This window comes from Mobula birostris, chromosome 7 (assembly GCF_030028105.1).
Source record: "Mobula birostris isolate sMobBir1 chromosome 7, sMobBir1.hap1, whole genome shotgun sequence".
NCBI classification, from domain to species: Eukaryota; Metazoa; Chordata; class Chondrichthyes; order Myliobatiformes; family Myliobatidae; genus Mobula; species Mobula birostris.
Genome location: NC_092376.1, coordinates 65,983,974 through 66,001,802, shown reverse-complemented (window position 1 = coordinate 66,001,802; position 17,829 = coordinate 65,983,974). Strand labels below are relative to the sequence as shown.

At 40.4% G+C, this 17,829-nt stretch overlaps 1 protein-coding gene across 17 annotated transcripts in view; it reads left to right on the top strand.

The window, feature by feature from the left end:
* picalma (phosphatidylinositol binding clathrin assembly protein a) overlaps positions 1-17,829 on the top strand; it is a 173,940-nt gene that overhangs the window by 73,458 nt on the left and 82,653 nt on the right. For all 17 annotated transcript variants that reach the window (XM_072263341.1, XM_072263334.1, XM_072263337.1 and 14 more), the window contains exons 5-6: positions 4,047-4,140; positions 9,159-9,270. In XM_072263341.1, the coding sequence (XP_072119442.1) occupies positions 4,047-4,140; positions 9,159-9,270 (206 nt within the window). The remainder of the gene's footprint in view (positions 1-4,046; positions 4,141-9,158; positions 9,271-17,829) is intronic.

The window sequence follows — 17,829 nt, the reverse complement described above, 5'->3', positions numbered from 1 at the left end:
AGTTGCCAATCCAAGCCATGATGCATCTAGGTAGGATGTTTTCTAGGTGCGTTGGTAAAAAATTGATGGAGACATGCCAAATTTCTTGAGGCTACTGAGGAAGTAGAGGTATTGGTCATGGCACCTAAGTGGTTGGACCAAGACTAACTATTTGTAATGTTCACTCCTAGGAGCTTAAAGTTCTCAATGGTCTTAAGCGCAGCATCAGTGATGAAGACAGGAGCATGTGCACTCCTCTTCTTCTCTTCCCCCCCCCCCACCACTCATTTCCTGAAGTCAAGGACCTGTCCTTTTGTTTTGATGACATTGAGGGAAAGGTTGCTGTTATGACACAATGTTATCTGCAAACTTGCAGATGGAAGTAGAGAAGAATTTGGCTGCACAACTATGAGTGAAAGGAGCAGAGTAGGGACTGAGGATGCACCCTTGTACAGCATCAGTGTTTAGAATAATTGTGGTGGAGGTGTTGCTTCCTATCCTTACTCATTGTGATCTGTTCGTCAAGAAATTATGGATCCAATTGCAGAAGGTGGTGTTGACTGCCAGGGTTCACAATTCTCTGAGAAGTTTGCTTCGATATAATAATATCGAAGGTGGAGATGTAGCCAATAAACAATAGTCTAATGTTGATAACATACAAAAATTGCTGGAAGAACTCAGCAGGCCAGGCCCACTGAGTTCTCCAGCATTTTGTGTGTGTTGCTTGGATATCCAGCATCTGCAGATTTTCTCTTGTCTGTAATTAGTCTAATGTAGATGTCTTTATTGTCCAGATGCTCTAAAGATGAATATAGGGCCAGGGAGGTGGCTTCCTCCGTAGGCTTGTTTCAGTGTTGTGCAACTTGCAGCAGTGGTTTGAGGTTGCCTGGGAGGCTGGAGCTGATGTGTGCTGTGACCAGTCTCTCAAAGTACTTCATGATGGTTGATGTCAGAGTTACTGGGCGATAGCTAAGGCACTTACCACCTTTTTCTTGGGTACTGGGATGATGGTGGTGGTCTTAAAGCAAGTAGGGACCTTGGATTGAAGTAATGAGAGGTCTAAAAACATCTGCAAATACCCTCACAGAGAAAAATGTGCAGCTGTTGGAAATCCAAGCAACACATACACAAAACCTTTGGGGGAACTCAGCAGGCCAAGCAGCACCCAAGTCGACATTTTGGGTCGAGACCCTTCAGCAGGGCTATTTTCCATAGATGCTGCCTGGCCTGCTAAGTTTCTCCAGCATTTTGTGTGTATCGCAAATGCCCCTGGTGGCTGATCTGTACAGGATCTAAGGACATGGCCAAGAACACTATTTGGGCCAGATGCTTCCACAGGTTCACTGTCTGGAAGACTGATCTTGTGTCTGCAATGCTGATTGTGGGTTCAGATGCATTAGTGATATACCTATCCCCTTCTATTCAAAGTATGCATAATATGTATTAAGTTCATTGGGAAGATGTGTGGTGGTGTAGGCGATGCTGCCTGACTTTAGAACATAGAATAGTACAGCACAGTACAGGCCCTTCAGCCCACAATGTTATGCCGACCCTTAAACCCTGCCTCCCATGTAACCCCCCACCTTCTCCCAGTTCGTCCATGGTCTCTGGTTTGGGAACACATGGATTGTCCTATTTAGTACACAGTCCTCAACATACCTACTGATTAAAATCTGTGATGGTGTAACACACTTATCTGGGCCTGCTGATGAGTCCTAGGACATGGACTATTCTAATGACTCAAAGCAGTCATGTGAAGCTCCTCTATTTCCTCAGACTTATCAATGTACAATTTTAATTACTAGATCCTCACATTTCAGCTTCTGTTTGTGTGCATTGATTCAGTTTGGAAGTCAGACTAGGTTGCTGCTTCACAAATCTGATTAGCTTTGATGTCTTTTATGCATGCTTTGGCATCCAGCTACCATGTGACCTCTGTTTTGGAGGCTGATGTCAGAACATCTTTCACGAGGGTGAACTCTCATTGGGTGTCAGATCCTGACAATGTTCCTGGCTGGGAACTGAAAACCTGTGCTGACCAACTGGCAGGAGTGTTTAAGGACATCTTCAACCTCTCATTGCTGCGACATGAGGTTCCCATGCATTTCAAAAGTGCAGCTGTTATATTGGTGCCCAAGAAATGCAGGGTGAGCTGCCTCAATGACTATCAGTGTGGCATTGAAGTTTACCATAACAAAGTGCTTTGAGAGATTGGTTCTGGGTAGGATTAAACTCCTGCCTGGTCAAGGACCTGGACCCACTCCAATTAGCCTACCACTTCAAAATTTGTGCAGTGGATGCAACCTCAGTGATCTCCATTCTGCTTTGGGGCACTTAGACAATACCAAAACATACCTCAGGCTGATGTTTATCAGTTACAGCTTCGAATTCAATCCTATTATCCCCTCTGTATTAATCAAGCTTCTAAACCTGGCCCTGTGCAACTGGATTCTCCATTTGCTGATCAGGAGATGACAGTCAGTAAGGATTGGTGATAACATCTCGCTGACAATCAAGATAGGTGCAGCTCAGGCCTCGTGCTTAGCCCACTGTTCAACCTCTTTACATTCATAATTGTGTAGCTAAGTATTCCTCAAAGGTGATTGATAAATTTACAGATGTCGCCACTGTTGGTAAAATCTCAGATGGCGACAAGGGGAAATACAGGAGCGAGATGGATTGGCTTGTTGAGTGATGTTACAACAGCAATAATTTACTCAGTACCAGAAAGACCAAGGAACCGATTGTGGATTTCAGGAAGGAGAAGGTAGGAGAATACAGTAATGTGGTCAGCAGTGGTAAGGGTGAGCACTTTTAAGGTCCTGGGTGTCAATATCCAATCACAATTCCAACACATTGATGTCATCACAAAGAAGGCATGCATTGACTCTACTTTGTTAGGAGTTTGAGGAAATTTGGTAAGTCACCCAAAGACTCAATGCAAATTTGTACAGATGTATAATGGAGGGCATTCTGACTGGTTACATACCAGCCTGGTATGGAGGTTCCAATGCACCTGATCACAAGAGACTCAGCAAACTCCATGAAGGACAAGCTCTCCTCACCTTTGAAGATCAAAAAGGTGAAACTTTCATTAAGGACCCTCACTGTCTGAGACACGCTTTCTTATTACACTTATCAGGGATGAGGTATAGGAGCCTGAAGGTGCATTCATAATGATCCTGAAACATCATCTTTCTCTTTGCCATCAGATTTCTGAATGGTCTATAAATTATGAAATGATACCTCATTATCCCTTTTTGCACTATTTAGTTATTTTGAAATTTTCAGTGATTTTGTCTTTGCACTGTACTGCTTCCACAATATAATAAATTTCACAACTAATAAGACAGTGAGAATAAACCTTATGCTGATTCTGAATATACTAAGCTCCCCAAATTTCCCTGGTTGTAGCCAAGATGGAGCAAAAGCATCACTGATTCAACCTTTAACATTTTCCTGCTAGACTGCATTCATCTCAGATCTCTTCACTATATCTGATATTCAAACACACAAATAAGCATAGAAGTCGAGTTTCCCCTCAAGCCTACTTTGCCATTCAATATGATAAGAGTTAGTCCTGATGAATGGTCTCTGCCTGAAACGTCGACTGTACCTCTTTCCAGAGATGCTGCTTGGCCTGCTGCGTTCACCAGCAACTTTGATGTGTGTTGCTTGAATTTCCAGCATTGGCAGAATTCCTGTTGTTTGCAATATGATAAGAATTGATTTGATTTTAACCTCTTCTCTGCCTTGCCTACACGCATATCCCCAATTACCATTTGAATCTCTGGCTTAACAAATTCATCCACTCTAGGCTTTTAAAAATAATTCAAAGATTTTTGACGCCTGAGAGAAATTTTGCTTCTGCCTTTGATATGTAGAATTGTTTTGGCAACAAGTTTACAATCTGCAGTTCATATAAACATTTTTTTAAACTATTACATTAGTAGTTTTGCTAAAACAAGAGTCATATGTTTAGTTATATATAAACTTTCTTGTCCATAAGTTACTTCAAATTTGTTTTCGGTAAACATTGTACATTTAATACAGTTTATTTTTGTCAGGGCTGATGGTGTGATGAGAACAATGAACACAGAGAAATTACTGAAAACTATGCCCCTTATACAGAATCAGATGGATGCCTTGCTGGACTTCAATGTGAGATATGACTTTTTATTAATGTGCATTTGGGCACAGTATTTCTGGCCTTGTGTTGATGTAAATGCATGTATATATTCTGTATTTGAATCCATGTGTAGATAATGCCCACGTATATTGCTGAATTTTAAAGAGTACTTTCTGATGAACTTGGATTTTACAATTACTTAATCCCTGCTTTCAGGTGTTTTTTCTTTCTATGCACAGGGGATATACAGAAAAATACTGATTCCTATTAAAGTTCCACTTTAAGTGTATATTTCAGTTGGATTTGCCAAAGATTCCTGTAGTAATAATAATACTTTCCCTGGAAGACAAGTCATGAACCGAAAGAGGCCAGAGAATTAAACAATAATTTAAGGGGTGCCTAAAACATAACAAGAATGCATTTCCTTTTTCTCTAGAAATCATTGGCAACTGCATTAACTTTCAGTAAGCAAGTCGAAGTACACAAAAAAATTGGTTGAAAAATACTCTTACCAGTATTTTTCAGTTGGCTTCAACAGCCACCAAAATAACCTTTTACATTAGTATTTGAGACATCTGCAATAAGAAAGTGAAGTAGTTGACAAAAATGGCAAGTAGGTAAAAATTGTAGATTTAATTAAAAAAAAGTGTGATCAACTTGAACTTAATGGACAAATAGTAGTCTAATTAGTTTTGAAAGACATGATGAATTACAGAAACATCCAAAGCAGATTCAAAGAAAAATACAGCACAGAAGCAAGCCCATCTAGTCTCTGCCAAGCCATATAAACTGCTTACTCCCAACGACCTGCATGGGGGTTATAGCCCTCCATATCCCAACTTCTTTTAAGTATTGAAATCGAGCTTGCATGGACCACTTGTGCTGGCAGCTTATCACACTCTCATAATCCTCTTGAGTGAAGAAATTTCCCCCCATGTTTCTCTTAAACTTTTCATTTTTCACTCTTAACCCATGACCTTTGGTTGTAGTCCCACCCGACAGTGGGGGAAAAAAACCTGCTTGCATTTACCCTATCTATAGCCCTCATCATCTTGTACTCCTCTCAATCTTCTACGTTGCAAGGAATAAAGTCCTAACTTATTTAATTTTTCTGTATCACTCAGGTCCTCCAGACTTGGCAACATTCTTGTAAATTTTCTCTGTACTCTTTCAATCTTATTTACATCTTTCCTGTAGGAAGGTGACCGAAACTGCGCACAATATCCCAAATTAGGCCTCACCTTTGTCTTGTACAACTTCAACTTAACATCCTATTTCAATACTTTAATTTATGAAGGCCAATGTGCCAAGAGCTTTTTCTTATGACCCTAACCATCTGCCACCAGCTGGTCCAGATCCTGCTGCAAGACATGATAGTCTTCTGCGATGTTCAGTCCACCCCCAATCTTGGTGCAATTTGCAAATTTGCTGAATCAGTGAACCATATTATCATTCAGATCATTGATATAGATGATAAACAAAGGACCCAGCACCGATCCCTATGGTATTCCACTCATCACAGGGCTGCACTTGGAGACCACTTCCGGCTTCTCCCACAAAGCCAATCACTAATCCAATTTACTACCTCATCTTGAGCGCCGAGTGACTGAACCTTATTGACTAACCTCCCATGCAAGACTTTGTCAAATGCCTTGCTAAAGTCATGTAGACAACATCCACTGCCTTGCCTTGCCTTCATCAACTTTCCTGCTAACTTCCTCAAAAAAAAAACAACCTACTATGCATATGAAGCCATGCTGACTATCCATAATCTGTCCCTGTCTATCAAATACTTATATATCCGAACCCTTAGAATACCTTCCAATCACTTTCCCACTACTGGAATTAGAGACCTGTATCTGAAATAGGCAGCATTATTGAGAACAACATAGTTACATTAAAAAATGGAGACATTTGCACATTCTTGCTGCAGACTGATCAAGTAAAACAATAAATGCTAGAATGAATCCACTGCTAAAGAGCACACAAAGTTCTTAAAAGTCTTCTTTCAAAGAGTGTAGAAGATTTAGCATTCAGATGAACATTTGTCTGGATGGATCTGAAGCTTGTTTACTGGGTGTTTACCTTGAGAAACAGTTCAAGTTTGAAACTGTCATCTACCTTGAACTTCATCAGCTTTAGTTCGCATTTCTCCTTCTCATTCAGGACATTGCTATTTACTAGATTTCTGGTAAATTACCTATTATAGTGGTATACCTCTGAGGAAAATGCTGCCTTGAATTCAGATCTTGTGGGTTATCCTGCTTATCAAGTTGGATATTGTTTTAATGACATCTTATCTTTGTAACTTGCTGTGTTTTGCAGTGTATGTAGATATAGTTTAGAAAGCACAACTTTATAGGTTGTGCTAAAACTGAAAAGTATGATAATTAAGTCTATGGACAGAAAGAAGTGTCGTGGTTTCTCGTTTCTTACAAACAACAAGGAGACGCAGAAAATCCTTCAAGACGTTTTAAACTTAAATTTGCAAATCAAAGCTGAGACAATCAGAAAGCTAGTAGCTGACAGCCCATTGAGGCTTGTACACAGCATTTTTTTATAACAATCTCCTATCTTAGCTACATTATCATATCCAGACGGCCTGTGATCACATATCATCAATACATCTGCTCTCGTCCTTCCACTATTGTTTTACTCCCCAATTTAATTATGTCTTAGTTTGCTTTTTAGACCAGGTGTCACCTCATCCCTAACCACAGTTATTTCTTAATTGGTCTTGTTCTGACATACTGCCACATATTTCATTACCTTACTCGCCACAGTTATCTTCCTACTTGGTTTCATTGTAGTTCTCTTCATGAATTAATAGTGATTAGGTCAAAAGTCATGGCTACATCGTGAATACTTTCCACTGAGCTAGTAGCAGTTACATAGTGAATATAGAAAATACAATGTCCCTTTGAGTAAATTCTGTTACAATGTGTACATTTGGGTAAATACTGCTGAGTAAATATTGTAAATACTGTAATACATAGAAAATACAATGTATGCATTTACATTTTCCAATAGAAGCTACAAAAGTGGTAATTTGAATACTGAAGCAGCACAACTGTGTTAATTATGTAAGTTGATACACTTCAGAATAAAAGTTTAATAATCATTGGCAGAAGGATGGATCCTGTGGAAGAACAGAATATAGTTTTTTGTTTGAGACGTTTGTGCATGAAAATCCCAGGAAATCAGCAGTTTCTGAGCTGCTCAAACCACCCTTCTGGTACAAACAACCATGAGTCAAAGTCACTTGGATCACATTTCTTCCCCTTTCTGATATTTGGGCTGAACAACAACTCAATCTGTTGACCATGTCTGCATTATTTTGTGCTTTGAGTTAGTACCACATGTTTGGCTGATAAGGTATTTGTATTAATGAGCAGGTGTACCTAATTGAGTATATGGTAGTGGAGATCATATCAATGCTTAAAAACAGTTCAGATGGTTGGCTACATGAAACAAGAATAAGGTGACTGGACAGCTAAGTAAATGTGAAACGCATAGATGATCAGTAGCAATGCTGGTGAATACAACCTGTTGTAGTTCTTTGCATCTAAATAAAAGTAAAATTCTTTATTTTTTTTTCCTTTTTGTAAAAGTGAGATTCTGAAGTCTCATAACAACTACTTATTTAGCCTTTAACTTTTAGGTGGTGTTGTTGGTTATCATCTCAACATCAGCGTGGATCTGTCCTGGGTCTGCACATAAATGTAACTTTGTTTGCTTGTCCCCTTCTCCTTGTTAGCTTACTTGTTTAGTCAGTTTTTCATGACAGTTGTAATTTTTGAGCATTATCTTCGTTATACAGTTTTAGAGCTAGTATCTTGATTCACAGTGGCCCAAGTTTGAATAACTTTAACTTCAAAGCTGTAGTTAATAACAAGGAGGAACTCAGTAGGTCAGGCAGCATCTATGGTGGGGAATAAACAGACATGTTTCAGGCTGAGTCATTCAGCCCAAAACGTCAACTTTGTATTTCCCTCTGTGGATCCTGCTTAACCTGCTGAGTTCCTCCAGCACTTTGGGTGTGTGTTCAAGATGTTCAGCATCTGCAGAATCTCGCGTTCATAATAAGGATACATTTTTGACTTAAAAATTGTGCAAAATAAAATTGCTTTCAGAATGTTCCATTTCAGAAAGCATTGAAGTTTTTTCCCCTGTTTCATAGTTATTTATCAGTATACTTGTTTTTTTAATTTAAGGAGCAAATTGAAAATTGTAACTTAAAATATCAGTGTGCCTCTTCATTTCTTTGTTCTATATTTACATATTTCATTCAAATCTTTTGAAAGCAAAACATGCCACACAACTTCTTGATCTCCTACTGCTCTTCTGATGAATGGCAACTGACCTGCCTGTTCTTCATAATTTAGTTTGTAATGTCCCACTCATTTGCTTTTACACTTACATTGTCCGTGTGGTCTAAGTCTTTGGTGTTCCTCTCTCTTTATATGCAGTTAAGGTTTTGTAAGGTAATTTTTAATTGAGATCAATTAATGTTTGTAACATACACAATATAAAACCCATGGCTTTAAATGTTAATAGTTTGGTGAAAAACAGGAAAGATGCAAATATTTTCACCATATATTTTGAATAACGTGGGAGTTCGGTATATGTATTACCTTTTTGGACACAACAAAATGTTCAGTGAAATTTCAGTCACACATACTAAAATCAAAATAGATTTGAACTGACCATTTAACTTGTGAATATAGTAGCTTTAAGAATAAAACAAGATTTGTGATTAGTTTTGAAATAATACATGATGACTTTTGCATTACTGAGAGGATACATAATTTTCATGTGCAAACTATTCTCAGTGGTTGAATGTTCCTAAGTTTTTTTTTTGTGTTCGTCTTCACCTGATAAACTCTAAAAATAATTTTTTCTTATTCCACTGCCTTCACTTAAGATGCATTATTGCAAAAAAAAAACTTCCTGAAGTCATTTCCACATTCACTTCAGAATTGGAATAACAGCCAGATGAATATCATAAGTTTGAGTTACAGTTCAACCCTTTTGGTTTTCTTTGTCATAGGTCAGTGCCAATGAGCTAACAAATGGTGTGATCAATGCAGCTTTCATGCTACTCTTCAAAGATGCCATTAGACTTTTTGCAGCATACAACGAAGGGATCATTAACCTCTTGGGTAAGTTGTTTTTGTTTCAGAGGTGCAAATCCATCCTGTTTAGGGATGTCAGCTACTTTGTTGCTGTGTATAAACCCTGTTACTCCCTACACTAGAACTGGGAGAACACCTTCAGAAGATCAGTCTGTCACATTCTCGAGGGTAGTCAGGAAAGGACATTAAGTGCTGTTTTTTCCACCAGTGCTGATATTCCAAGAATCAATATAGTCAGACTGATAAAACATGGTCCAATCATTCAAAGATCCTGATGGTTCATTATCTGGCTCAGATAATGCAGACATCCCACCTCTCCCAGAAGTTCCAGGAGTCTCCTGCATATCGATAGTGGCTCCCTGACACCCAGAAATTATATACAATATCCTGGAAATAGATTTTTTTGAGAGGGAGAGAGAGAGCGAGTATCTTGATTGGTCTCTCTTCGTGCTAAGAGTGGTCCTCAACCACTGACTCGCGAGGAAACAATATGAGTCAGCTGCACCTTTCCTCATTCCCACTGTTGAACTTGAACGCACGCAAGGTCATTACCCACGCGTCATCCATTTCAGCACAGGAAAAAGATCAACTCCTCGAGCTTGAAGGTGGGCTGAAAAGTATGTTTGACATAACATCTCTGCCGGCATTCTGGATCAAAGTCAAGGCTGAATATCCTGAGATAGCCACGGAAGCACTGAAAACGTTGCTTCCATTTCCAACATATCTCTGCAATGAATGCAACGAAAACTAAATTGCGAAATAGACTGGACATAAGGAACCCCTTTCGAGTATCGCTGTCTCCCCATCACCCCTCGATGGAACCATCTTGTTGCAGGAAAACAAGCCCAGGGCTCCCACTGATTCAGCAATATTGGTGTGTAGCAATCATTTTATATGTTCGTATGGGGAAAATATACGCTGTGTGTTTAATATCCAAACGTTACTTAAAATGTTATGATGCTATTGACTTATAATTGACTTATCACCTATATTCCGGCCCGGGTCGTGATTAACACCCCTGCCCCCGGTCGGCTGGTCCGCAAGAATATTGTCAATATTAAACCGGTCTGCAGTGCAAAAAAATGTTGGGGACCCCTGCTAAGTAGACCTATCAGTTTTCTCTGTGGGCAGGCTTTACAGTCGACCTCAAAAATAATGACAGTGTTGCTCGCTGCACTGTTCGCAATAGTGACTTTTCTATTGCCCACGGTGGTTTAAAATGTAAAAGACATGTTGAGGTGAGTTTAACAGGTGTCACTCGTTCATTCGCATAGCTAACGTTATTTAAACTAGCTGGCTGGCTGCTAAGAAGCTACGCTACTGATGTCCTACGTGATGAGGCCAAACTCCCTGTAGACTTGCTTAAAGTTGTAATAGAATAAACATGATAATATAATGTAAGTACATAATGTCACATTTTCTGCATATACCCAACTTGGTTTACAGATTAGACAAAATCACTAAACAAAGTATTACATACATCCTTGGAGGTCGACGGGGGGGGGGGTGGGATGTGGGGTTGCGGGGGGCGGGGGCGCTACTTCCCTGAAATGGTGGTGCTACCTCCCTGAAATGAGTTTTTGCAGGGTGGAATGTCTGGATAATGTCTCTTGTGCTCTCCACTTTCCAGGGTCCCACTTACCATACCTCGTTTAAGCTTTCCTGGTTCACTGGAAAATTTATTCTACTGTGTAGCATCTAAAAATGAATTTTTAGCATTAGTAGAAATAACATCCACTAGTCTAGAAAACCTGCTGGTCCAGTACCACCAATTCCTAACATATTGGATTATTAGTTTCACTGTAAAGGGTAGTTTGATGTATCTTACCTAGAAACATAGAAAATAGGTGCAGGAGTAGGCCATTCGGCCCTTTGAGCTTGCACCGCCATTCAGTATCATCATGGCTGATCATCCAACTCAGAACCCTGTACCAGCCTTCCCCCCATACCCCCTGATCCCTTTAGCCACAAAGGACATATCTAACTCCCTCTTAAATATAGCCAATGAACTGGTCTCAACTGTTTCCTGTGGTAGAGACTTCCGCAGTTTCACCACTCTCTGTGTGAAGAAGTTTTTCCTAATCTCGGTCCTAAAAAGCTTCCCCTTTATCCTCAAACTGTGACCCCTCATTCTGCACTTCCCTAACATCGGGAACAATCTTCCTGCATCTAGCCTGTCCAATCCCTTTAGGATTTTATACGTTTCAATAAGAGCCCCCCTCAATCTTCTAAATTCCAATGAGTATAAGCCTAGTCGATCCAGTCTTTCATCATATGAAAGTCCTGCCATCCCAGGAATTAATCTGGTGAACCTTCTTTGTACTCAATGGCAAGGATGTCTTTCCTCAGATTAGGGGACCAAAACTGCACACAATACTCCAGGTGTGGTCTCACCAAGGCCTTGTACAACTGCAGTAGTACCTCCCTGCTCCTGTACTCGAATCCTCTTGCTATAAATGCCAGCATACCATTCGCCTTTTTCACCGCCTGCTGTACCTGCATGCCCACTTTCAATGACTGGTGTATAATGACACCCAGGTCTCGTTACACCTCCCCTTTTCCTAATCGGCTACCATTCGGATAATAATCTGTCTTCCTGTTTTTGCCACCAAAGTGGATAACCTCACATTTATCCACATTAAATTGCATCTGCCATGAATTTGCCCACTCACCTAACCTATCCAAGTCACCCTGCATCCTCTTAGCATCCTCCTCACAGCTAACACTGCCGACCAGCTTCGTGTTATCCGCAAACTTAAATGCAGCATCTCCAATTCCCTCATCTAAGTCATTAATACATATTGTAAACAACTGGGGTCCCAGCACTGAGCCTTGCGGTACCCCACTAGTCACTGACTGCCATTCTGAAAAGGTCCTGTTTATTCCCACTCTTTGCTTCCTGTCTGCCAACCAATTCTCTATCCACATCAATACCTTACCCCCAATACCGTGTGCTTTAAGTTTGCACACTAATCTCCTGTGTGGGACCTGTCAAAAGCCTTTTGAAAATCCAAATATACCACATCCACTGGTTCTCCCCTATCCACTCTACTAGTTACATCCTCAAAAGATTCTATGAGATTCGTCAGACATGATTTTCCTTTCACAAATCCATGCTGACTTTGTCCGATGATTTCACCGCTTTCCAAATGTGCTGTTATCACATCTTTGATAACTGACTCTAGCATTTTCCCCACCACCGATGTCAGGCTAACTGGTCTATAATTCCCTGGTTTCTGTCTCTCCCTTTTTTTAAAAAGTGGGGTTACATTAGCCACCCTCCAATCCTCAAGAACTAGTCCAGAATCTAAAGAGTTTTGAAAAATTATCACTAATGCATCCACTATTTCTTGGGCTACTTTCTTAGGCACTCTGGGATGCAGACCATCTGGCCCTGGGGATTTATCTGCCTTTAATCCCTTCAATTTACCTAACACCACTTCCCTACTTCCCTCAGTTCCTCCATCTCACTGGACCCTCTGTCTCCTACTATTTACAGAAGATTATTTATGTCCTCCTTAGTGAAGACAGAACCAAAGTAGTTATTCAATTGGTCTGCCATGTCCTTGCTCCCCATAATCAATTCACCTGTTTCTGTCTGTAGGGAACCTACATTTGTCTTAACCAATCTTTTTCTTTTCACATATCTATAAAAGCTTTTACAGTCAGTTATTATGTTCCCTGCTAGTTTTCTCTCATAATCTTTTTTTCCCCTTTCCTAATTAAGCCCTTTGTCCTCCTCTGCTGGACTCTGAATTTCTCCCAGTCCTCAGGTGAGCCACTTTTTCTGGCTAATTTGTATGCTTCTTCTTTGGAATTGATACTATCCCTAATTTCCCTAGTCAGCCACGGGTGCACTACCTTCCTTGATTTATTCTTTTGCCAAACTGGGATGAACAATTGTTGTAGTTCGTCCATGCGATCTTTAAATGCTTGCCATTGCATATCCACTGTCAACCCTTTAAGTGTCATTTGCCAGTCTAAGCTAATTCACGTCTCATACCTTCAAAGTTACCCCTCTTTAAGTTCAGAACCTTTGTTTTTGAATTAACTATGTCATTCTCCGTCTTAATAAAGAATTCCACCATATTATGGTCACTCTTACCCGAGGGGCCTCTCATGACAAGATTGCTAATTAACCCTTCCTCATTGCTCAATACCCAGTCTAGAATAGCCTGCTCTCTAGTTGGTTCCTCAACATGGTTCAAAAAACCATCCCGCATACATTCCAAGAAATCCTCTTCCTCAGCACCCTTACCAATTTGGTTCACCCAATCTACATGTAGATTGAAGTCACCCATTATAACTGCTGTTCCTTTATTGCACACATTTCTAATTTCCTGTTTAATGCCATCTCCAACCTCACTACTACTGTTAGGTGGCCTGTATACAACCCCCACCAGCGTTTTCTGCCCCTTAGTGTTATGCAGCTCTACCCATATTGATTCCACATCCTCCAGGTTAATGTCCTTCCTTTCTATTGTATTAATCTCCTCTCTAGCCAGCAATGCCACCCCACCTCCTTTTCTTTCATGTCTATCCCTCTTGAATATTGAATATCCCTGAACGTTGAGCTCCTATCCCTGGTCACCCTGGAGCCATGTCTCTGTGATCCCAACTATATCATATTCATTAATAACAATCTGCACTTTTAATTCATCCACCTTGTTACGAATGCTCCTTGCATTGACACACAATGCCTTCAGGCTCGCTTTTACAACACTCTTAGCCCTTATACAATTATGTTGAAAAGTGGCCCTTTTTGATTTTTGCCCTGGATTTGCCGGCCTGCCACTTTTACTTTTCACCTTACTACGTTTTGCTTATACCCTCATTTTACACCTGTCTGTCTCTCTGCACTTGTTTCCATCCCCCTGTTGTGAACTGACCTCCTCTCTCCTAGTCTCTTTAATTTAATTCCCACCCCTCAACCATTCTAGTTTAAAGTCACCTCAGTAACTCCCGCAAATCTCCCCGCCAGGATATTGGTCCCCCTAGGATTCGAGTGTAACCCGTCCTTTTTGAACAGGTCATACCTGCGCCAAAAGAGGTCCCAATGATCCAAAAACTTGAATCCCTGCCCCCTGCTCCAATCCCTCAGCCACGCATTTATCCTCCACCTCATTGCATTCCTACTCTTACTGTCGCTTGGCACAGGCATTAATCCCGAGATTGCTACCTTTGTGGTCCTTTTTCTCAACTCCCTTCCTAACTCCCTATATTCTCCTTTCAGGACCTCTTCCCTTTTCCTACCTATGTCCTTGGTACCTATATGTACCACGACCTCTGGCTCCTCACCCTCCCACTTCAGGATATCTTGGACGCGATCAGAAATATCCCGGACCTTGGTACCAGGGAGGCAAACTACCATCCGGGTCTCTGGACTGCGTCCACAGAATCGCCTATCTGATCCCCTTACTATCGAGTCCCCTATTACAACTGCCCTTCTCTTCCTTCCCCTACCCTTCTGAGCTACAGGGCCGGACTCTGTGCTGGAGGCATGGCCACTGTCGCTTCCCCCAGGTAAGCTGTTCCCCCCAACAGTACTCAAACAGGAGTACCTATTGTCAAGGGGCACAGCCACCAGAGTACTCTCTATTACCTGACTCTTCCCCTTCCCCCTCCTAACCGTGACCCACTTGTCTGCCTCCCGTGGCCCCGGCGTGACCACCTGCCTGCAACTCCTTGCTATCAACTCCTCACTCTCCCTGACCAGACGAAGGTCATTGAGCTGCAGCTCCAGTTCCTTAACGCGGTCCCTTAGGAGCTGCATCTTGGCGCACCTGGCGCAGAGGTGGACGTCCGGGAGGCTTGGAGACTCCAGGGCCTCCCACATCTGGCACTGAGAACAACAAACTGCCTTCACACTCATACTGCCCCTTTCCTCAAATAACAACAAAAAATGAATATTAAACCTTCCTCGCCTCGCCCGTTTCTGCCTAAGCCCGTTGAGACGAAGCCCTTAAGCCTTCACTCTGCTCCTGGCTCACTACGTTGCCCTCTGTATGAGGCTCTGTTCCTTTTAAATCTTCCGCGCTTCACTGCCCGATGTCACACGTGTGCACAGTCCCGCCTCTCTGAACGCCGATAGAGAAAAAAATGAAAAATTCACAAATGGCTTCCTCTGCACGCCTGCTCCGATTCTCAGACTTCCTTCTTCGAATTAAACCCAAAGCAGGATTTCTGTCCTTTTAGATCTTCCACGCTTCACTGCCCGACGCTACAGGCATGTGCAGTCCCGCCTCTCTGAATGCCGATGGGGGGGGGGCAAAAACCCGAAAAATTCAAAAGTGGCTTCCTCTGCACTGCCGCTCCGATTCTCAGACTTCCTTCTTCGAATTGTTAGATGTTATCTTGTGTTAGCTGTTCCAGAAATAAATTATATTTTTTAACTTCCATCATTTTACTAATGTTATGTTCTTGCATGAATGCCATTTTATTATTATATGCATTTTTTTCAGTGAGATTTATTAAGAATTTCAATGAGGGAAAATCAAAATAGGTTTGAGGGGAATGGCCAACACATACTTTGGTACTTTACAAATAAAGTATCAAATGTTATCAGTGCACAACATGGAAATGCCTATTTTTACATACAAATGATTTTTTAAATTGCTATCAATTAGAATGCTGTTTGTTTTTCAAAATAATTTGCAATTATTTTCCCCTTTTACTGCCTGTCATTCTGTCACAAAATAAAGTTCGTTAGTGTTGTGATGTTTGAGATTCAAGGTTATTGGCACCCTTGTATCTTGGCTCAAATGTGGGCTCAAATTCCAAATGCGTAAGTTGGCAGAGTAAGTTTAATGTAAAAAGCTACATACATTTCCAGCTCTGCTTGTTTTGCTGAAGTCAGCTGGTGTCAAATGCTTATTTTTTTTTTCATTAAACCTATCTTTATCCATTTGGTGCCCCTTTCTGTAGTGTTGGAATACTTGACTGGTAACACTATTGCATTGAATTCAGAAGGCTGGCGATTCAATCGTTTTTCTCATCTCAGCAGTAACAGCATTTTGCTGTGTAACATGCCAGCTTATGGATGAGGCTTTAAACAGGGTTAACTCTATCTTCTTGGACAGAAGTACAACATCACATGACTTCAAATGAGACAATTGATTATCTTCGCTGCCCTGGATGTCATTTAAGACCACATTGGTCATCATTGCCTATGAATATAAATTGATTGCAGCCCTATTTGTGTATGAACATTTCCTGAACTTCATTTCTTTCTCCATCAACTGTGAAGAGCTTTTAGGGCAATCAGGAACCAAGTTGGACACCATTTCTACAGGTTATCTGCCATTGCTTATTATTTGCTCTGCACTCAACAGCACTTCATTTCTCTTGATCTATCAAACTCCGATTGCAGCTTATCTTTGTTTTCTCTCATTGTGTGAAGCATGTGTCCACCTGGTGTATTTTACTATGCATGTGTTGTGTGTCACTTCAAATAAATAAAATATGGAGACTTCAGTTGAGTGCTAAGTTAAAGCAGATTGTAATATGTATAGTAACTGAGCTGACAGGGAATTGTAGAAAAGGTTAAGAATGCATGACTTATGGTGCTAACGTACAATGCAACAACAATACTTCTAATCGTAAAGGATAGTGTCTACGGATTCTGTAATCCTTAAAAGGATGATTTCAGTGAGGATTTGCTAGTATAGTCAATTAACCATTATTTGAATGAACTTTGAATTATGTAAAGGAATATGTTAATATTTTTGTTCTCAATGGAGGTTTCATATCATAGTATTAAAGGTTTAAGTTTTGAAGCTTATGGAAAAAGAAGCTATAACAGATTTGACATTTCAGTACCACACTATTTACATTATTCTTTCATTTTTCTCTGTCTGTTTCTAGATACATGGTAACTTTTGATCAGGCTTGTTATTAATGTGAGCATTGACCATGAGTCTAGTGATGTTGAGTGTTGTGTTTAAGAATACATGGATAAATAAGAAAGAAAAGTGTGCATTTTTGAAAAGGAGATTGATTTTGGGGTCCTGGATCTGTTGTGAGACTAACAATGGTAATTTTACTAGAGGATGAGAAATGAAAACCCAATGAGGAGAGAAGTCTGGTTCTTTTGAGAGCGGATATTCAGGATGGGTGCAGTAACTATCAGTTGTGTCACAATGTTATACAGAATTATTTGTCATAACTAATTCTTTGGCTCAATAATTATCATCACTCAGGCACTTCTAATGTTTAGGACCATTAATTCTTGATTACTGTTTGTCTTAATTTATTATCAATTTGGATGGAAAATTATGGATTATAAAATGACAGATTATGATAATATATTTATCCATCCAGATTGTTTTCTGTCATGGAACTTCTGAATTTAAGACACAAATAGATGCTCTTTCTCAGGAATATCTATAACTCCATGGCAAAATAGCCAGTTCTGTCCTTCAGAAACTTTTGTTGCAATTATTTTTTGTAAATTTTTTAAAAAGGAGGGAGAGAGAAACCGGGGAATTATAGACCGGTTAGCCTAACGTCGGTGGTGGGGAAACTGCTGGAGTCAGTTATCAAAGATGTGATAACAGCACATTTGGAAAGCGGTGAAATCATCGGACA